The sequence below is a fragment of the Poecilia reticulata genome, linkage group LG4 (genome assembly GCF_000633615.1).
Source record: "Poecilia reticulata strain Guanapo linkage group LG4, Guppy_female_1.0+MT, whole genome shotgun sequence".
Taxonomy (NCBI): domain Eukaryota; kingdom Metazoa; phylum Chordata; class Actinopteri; order Cyprinodontiformes; family Poeciliidae; genus Poecilia; species Poecilia reticulata.
In genome coordinates, this window is record NC_024334.1 from 31,054,246 (window position 1) to 31,060,672 (window position 6,427).

At 36.4% G+C, this 6,427-nt stretch overlaps 1 protein-coding gene across 1 annotated transcript; it reads left to right on the top strand.

Annotated features, from left to right (window-relative positions):
* Positions 1 to 2,133: 2,133 nt before the first annotated feature.
* rpl36 (ribosomal protein L36) lies at positions 2,134 to 5,185 on the top strand. The gene is made up of 4 exons (XM_008408160.1): positions 2,134 to 2,243; positions 2,916 to 3,010; positions 3,128 to 3,262; positions 5,066 to 5,185. The coding sequence occupies exons 2-4, from the start codon at positions 2,918 to 2,920 to the stop codon at positions 5,153 to 5,155; spliced, it is 318 nt and encodes a 105-aa protein (XP_008406382.1). The 5' UTR covers positions 2,134 to 2,243; positions 2,916 to 2,917; the 3' UTR covers positions 5,156 to 5,185.
* Positions 5,186 to 6,427: the final 1,242 nt, after the last annotated feature.

Here is a 6,427-nt window from a genome sequence, read left to right on the forward strand (position 1 = left end):
GGGGAACTACCAAAAAGTTGGAAGGAAGCAGTGATTATTCCAATCCGAAAACCAGGGAAAGATGAATCCAAACCAGAAAATTATCGGCCGATAGCGTTAACATCCAACTTATGTAAAATAATGGAGAGAATGATAAATGAAAGATTAATATATTATATAGAAAAGAAGGGACTTATATMGTMTTATCAGAGTGGTTTCAGGAGAGGGAGAAGTACAATGGATCCAGTTTTATGTTTAGAGCATGAAATTAGAAAGGCTCAAGTGAACAAAGAGTGTTGTGGCAATATTTTTTGATATTGAGCGAGCATATGATATGATGTGGAGGGAAGGGTTATTAATTAAAATTAGAAGAATAGGTATAAATGGTCATATGTTTAGATGGATCAAAAATTTYCTAGAAGGAAGACAAATACAAGTGAGGATAGGGAAGGATTATTCTGAGAGTATGAATATAGAAAATGGGACACCACAGGGTAGTATAGTAAGTCCGTTATTGTTTTCAGTGGTAGTTAATGATATGTTTAAAGAAGTAGAGGGTGGAATGGGATTTTCACTTTTTGCTGATGATGGAGCAATRTGGAAAAGAGGAAGAAATTTAGAATTTATTGTTAAAAAGCTTCAGGGAGCAATTTTAGCTGTAGAAAAATGGTTGTATAAATGGGGTTTTAAACTTTMTGTAGAGAAAACTAAAATAATGTTTTTTACAAGGAAAAGAGTTTATGGAAAACCTAAATTAAAATTATATGGACAGGATTGAGAAAGATTTAAACAATTTAAATTTCTTGGAATGTGGTTTAATGAAAGAATGATATATTAAGAAAATAATTGATACATGTAGGAAAGTATTAAATATAATGAGGTGTTTAGTTGGAACAGAGTGGGGAGCTGATAGAAAATCATTAAAATCAATTTACACTGGGTTAATTAGGTCAGTCTTGGATTATGGATGTATAGTTTATAATTCAGTAGCAGATTCAAACCTCCATAAGTTAAATATTATTCAACATCAAGCTTTAAGATTATGTACTGGTGCTTTTAAAACATCTTCAACAGCAGCTTTACAGGTTGAAATGGGAGAAATGCCTCTTAAACTTAGAAGGGATCAATTATCCTTAAATTATTGGTCAAATTTACAGGGACAAAGAAATGATCATCCAACATTAGAAGTACTTTAACATGGCTGGGAAAAGGAAAAAAAAACAATTAAAGAGCTTTGGATGGATAATAAACTCTAAAGTTAATGAAATTAATTTAAATTAGTTAGATATATATGTCAGGCAGTTCCATTATCTGCGGTTCCACCTTGGATACTTCCTGATGCTGAGGTTGATTTTTCTTTTTTAGAAAAGAACAACAAAGATAAATTTAACAATATGAATAGATATATAATACAAGAAYACTTAAATGAATATTATAACTATATACAAATCTACACAGATGCATCAAAAAATACAGCTAATAAGGTAGGGATAGCATTTATTGTGCCACAGTTTCAAATTAAAGTAGGAAAAAGGATTAGTGATGGAGTCTCGGTGTATACAGGAGAAATGCTTGCCTTGCTATTAGCAGTTCAATGGGTGGAAGAGGTAAGACCATTAAAATCAATTATTTGCTCAGATTCTAGTTCTTCGTTATTCAGTTTGCAAAATAATAAATCAGATAKTAGACCAGATATATTAATTGAAATACAACAAACACTTTACAGAATCAATATGATGGGGCTAACAGTAAATTTTGTTTGGGTTCSAGCACATCACGGGATTAAGGRGAATGAAATGGCAGACAGAATGGCYAAAGARAGTAMTAATCGGGTGAGGATAGATATTAATGTTAGTTTTAGTATAACAGAAATAAAGGGTATAATTAAACAAAAAACAAGAGTGAGGTGGCAAAAGYTATGGGAAGAAGAAAAGAAAGGAAGATGGTTATATAAAATTCAAAAGAATATTGGTCAAATGAGAAGAACAGAAATAATAAGGAGAGAAGAGATAATTATTTCACGGTTTAGAATCGGACATACTGGACTAAATAAGTCATTATTTCTGATAGGAAAACATCAGACAGCGGGTCACATTTCCCATGTGGTCCACACTCCTTACCAGTTGGTGGCGGTAATGCTTACCTAAAGTTTCTTGCCAACCGCCATTAAAATTCAACTAGAAGAAGAAGAAGAAGAAGTTCGCTTATGCCCCGCCTTTTCCCAACGACGGTCCTTCCGGTTTGAGCGCCATTCTAGACAGCAGGTAAGTTACAGTAATGCCCGAGTAGTGGCTAAAATCTTATTGAAATCTTTGCCATCCTTCCCTTTTTCGTTTATCCGTTTTTTCTCAAACACAACCATGAACTCTCTTATTTATTTCTGAGTAATATTGTACAGTAATATTTCAGGAAGCGTTAGCTTTTACCATATTTGGTAGCGCTTGGCTAGCATACCGGGACAGCAAGTCTCTTAACAGAGGGATCTCTCAGAATGATTTGAAGTTTGAACTTCAAATTAAACTCAGATGAATAGGTGTCGAGTGAAAAGGCTAGTCGGAAACCATGACTCTTTGGTGTTCTGGAAACCAGTTGAATTAACTTAATGTCGACGCGTGTTAGGAACTTTGACTTTGGGCGCGGCATGAGATGATAAACAGGCCCAGTAGCGTGTTTCTACTGCTATCTAGTTCATTACGGATGCTGAGGTGATAAGAGGCAGGCAGTACATGAAGTAGAGAATGTCACAAATCTAACTTCTAAAATAGAGATATAGTGATTGAAGCAATTTTATTACTTGGTGCATCAAAACTGACTCGGTTATTTTTCTTTAGAAACCACAGTTTTGCTGCTCGACTATATTTGGCTCATGTTTAGCGTTGTTGCTGGCCGTCATTGTTAAGTGTTTTATTCTGATGTTTCCATGTGGTCTTTTGCAGACATGGCTATTCGTTATCCCATGGCTGTTGGCCTCAACAAAGGTCATCCAGTAACCAAAAATGTTACTGCTCCAAAACACAGCCGCAGACGCGGGGTAAGTATCAGCTTCTCTGCATACAGAGCAGCCCATGTTGAATTTTTAAAAGCTATACTTTTCCACAAATGTGCTCTTGATTTAGTTTGAATTTGACAGTTGTGTGTTACTTTGCAGCGTTTGACCAAACACAGCAAGTTTATTCGGGACATGATCCGTGAAGTGTGTGGCTTTGCTCCGTATGAGAGGCGAGCGATGGAGCTGCTGAAGGTGTCCAAGGACAAGAGAGCTCTGAAGTTCATCAAGAAGAGGGTGAGAAGGGCTGCTTCAGACGTGACAGCAATATTTTTGTCTTTTTTTATTTTTTATTTTTTTTTTCATTTTTGTCACTTATATTCCTAAAAAACACTTCTTCGTCAATATTACAAATGTTCCAATTCAGCATTTTACGTGCCGTCCATTTAGATAACAGTAAGGGCACTCTTGATTTCCTGCCAATAGTGTTTAGACCATTTTTATCATTTAGTTATCAGTGTTGTTTATCTTAATTTTGGTTTGAAATTCAGCCAACAATGTAGATTCACTACTGTGGCATCACTGGATCTTAAGGCCATGTCTGACATCACATAAAGAGCATTTTATTTTTGCACATCTGCTCATGTACATTCCCAGCTGTTGTAGCAGTCTACTCTTCTCTGATGAGCCAGGTGTGTGTTTATTGGACCACCTGTAAGCGTTATGGAAGAAATTGATTTTCACTGGAGTCTGACTTCAGTGAAAATGGAGTCAGACTTTACTTCATTTACTGAGATATAATGAAGCTGTAACACTTGTGGAACATATTGAGTAATAGTTATATGCTTAGAAGTTACCATGGTGATCTAACTAGTTTAGGCTATTATTATGAAGGGTTGCCAGGTCTCTGTCATAAGATGTCCTTTACATTACTATCTTTGTTTTGCGAAAAGATGTATATCTTTGAAAAATCTATTGTCAATCTCTTTCACTGTTGGTAATGCACAAGACTGTAGTATCTGGGGGGAAGTGCATTTTCATTACTTTTCTTTTTATAAACTATTTCAAATATGCATGAAGAAAATTTGATTAGAGAAATGAAACTGTTTACATTTTGTTTTCAAGCAGTTTTGCCTGCCTTAGAGCCTTCAGTTTCCTGGTCGTAGTGTGTGTATGTTTTAGTTGTGATGGTGATCAGTGTTCATTCTTTCCTAAACATCACTCAGTTCTTACAGAGTGTACAGTGTCTTTGGGGTAGAACCGAGCCGCACATTAACCGGCTAGAGTGCAACTTACCAGTGGAAACGCAGCATTTCTGTAGAATTTGAAGGAAAGATGTTAATACAATTTGGAATAAAGCTTTAGCATAACAAAATGGAAAAAGTGAAGTGCTGTGAATACTTTGGGGATGCACTGTAGCATCTTCAGGAGGCCTTTAGCTTTTCCTCTGAGCCTTATTGGTATTGTTGACCCCAGAATCTCCATCACTGAGACACATAACCCATCAGACCTGAGCAGTGTGCTGGCTGCTACTTTTACTGCTTATTTTATTCTGTCATTGTTTTTATTTCACCATTTTGCCTATTTTAATTGGTTACTCTTCAGTGTGCAATAATACTGTGCAAATAAAGATTGGTTGATAAGATTGGTTGAAACATGCAGATGAACATGACACCTCAGATATCTTGAAAGGGAACCCAAGAAGCAAGAAGGTAGCATAAGTTAATTATGGTTAATTAACTTATTAATTAATTAACCATAAGTTAATTATTAACTTATGGTTAATAATGAACCACTTATTAATTTTCAACAGATATGAAGCTGTGTGTCTGGGGTGTCTTGCCTGTTAAGAAGCATCCCAACTTATTCCTCCAGTTAATGAGATGTGAATGAACGTATCAAAGGCATTATAAATTGTGGCTTTTCATAAAATGACAAGAATTGTAATCTTCTCTTTGGCCATAGAATCATTTTTTAAAACAATTTAGACTTGGATCAGAAATCAGAATGTTTTGATCCTAACCTAAAACAAAGAAATTGTAATTGAGAATGTTGTTTTTCATGTAGCAAATATAATAAACATTATCTCTTGATTTTTAGATTGGCACACACATCCGGGCCAAGAGGAAGAGAGAAGAGTTGAGCAACGTCCTGGCAGCCATGAGGAAGGCTGCTGCCAAGAAAGAGTAACTCTCCTAATAAAAGCTTGTTCAGTACAAACTCCTGGTTCTGTTTTTTGTCTTTTAACGGTGGAAGGATCTGTGATCTGGATCAAACCACTGTGTAAAGGTTGCTGTCCAGGTGATGAGCTTTAATGTTCTGTCAAGGAATTCAGAAGGTTTCTAAGAAATGTTTTAGCTGTCAAGTATTTTGGTGTAACATTGTCTTAATCTTCCATCTTCATGAAGTTTGAGGGCAGCAGTCTTCCAAACTGCTCAAACGGGTTGGCAAAGAAAAAATGTTGCATCCAGATGGTGGAGCTGCACCTAATGATTTAAACCAGCAGTGCTCAGTCGGTTCTGGAACTATCAGGCCCGGTTAGCATTGTGAGGAAATCTGACCATTTGATTCAGGTGGGTTGGAGCTGGGATGATAATTATTGATCATGTAATTGAAGCCTGACGGTCTTGTTGCAGTGTCAAACTTTTTTTCTTTTTAATGGAATTGGATTCAGTCAATGTGACACAGGTGCATGGAGCAAAAACGGTGACTCCGTCAATTCAACTGACAATGAAGAGATTTGGCGTCGTAAAATAAAATATTGTCCTCAAGTATGCTCCACCCTTTATCAATGACCGGTTTCCAGTGTTACTGCAGTGTTGTTTCAGCTCATTGTTTTGGCATTGGGTTAAACATGCCCTCTTCACGGACCTAACGTTTTTTACAATATGAAAGTAATCCTGTTTTATGTTGAGACTCTATATTTTTTATTAATCAGGTTCTTTGCTGCTCTTCCCCCACCATTTCTGCTGCTATACTGATTTAGCAGGTCCTCCTGTTCCAGCAGGACCTTAATTTTCTGAAGTTTTATGTATTTCAGGTGTCTCCATTGGGTGGCTTGATTTTAGTTTAATTTTAGCCCTCAAGTATTTTTCAGTTGACAATTTTGGCCCATTTGACAAAAGGTTTGGACACCTGCTGTACATTGATGCTAAATAGTTTGAATTTCTGCTTCATTAGTGTGTTGAATTTCATGTCCAAAGGAATTGGGAATATAATTTATGTAAATTTATTGTTTCAGTCTGAAAACTGAGGTTTCTGTGAATTCAGATAGAAAGGCTGGTGATTGAAACATTTTAAATCCACCCAAAATGCAGTCACCCTGATTTTAAAGTTCAAATGCTCTGTTTCCAAGGAATGCAGCGTCGTCGTGACGTCGAGCCTGATGACCCGTTAATCTATTTCGTCCCGCCCACCTGTGACATGCTGTCTGTGATTGGCTCGTTCACGCTGCTATAGCTT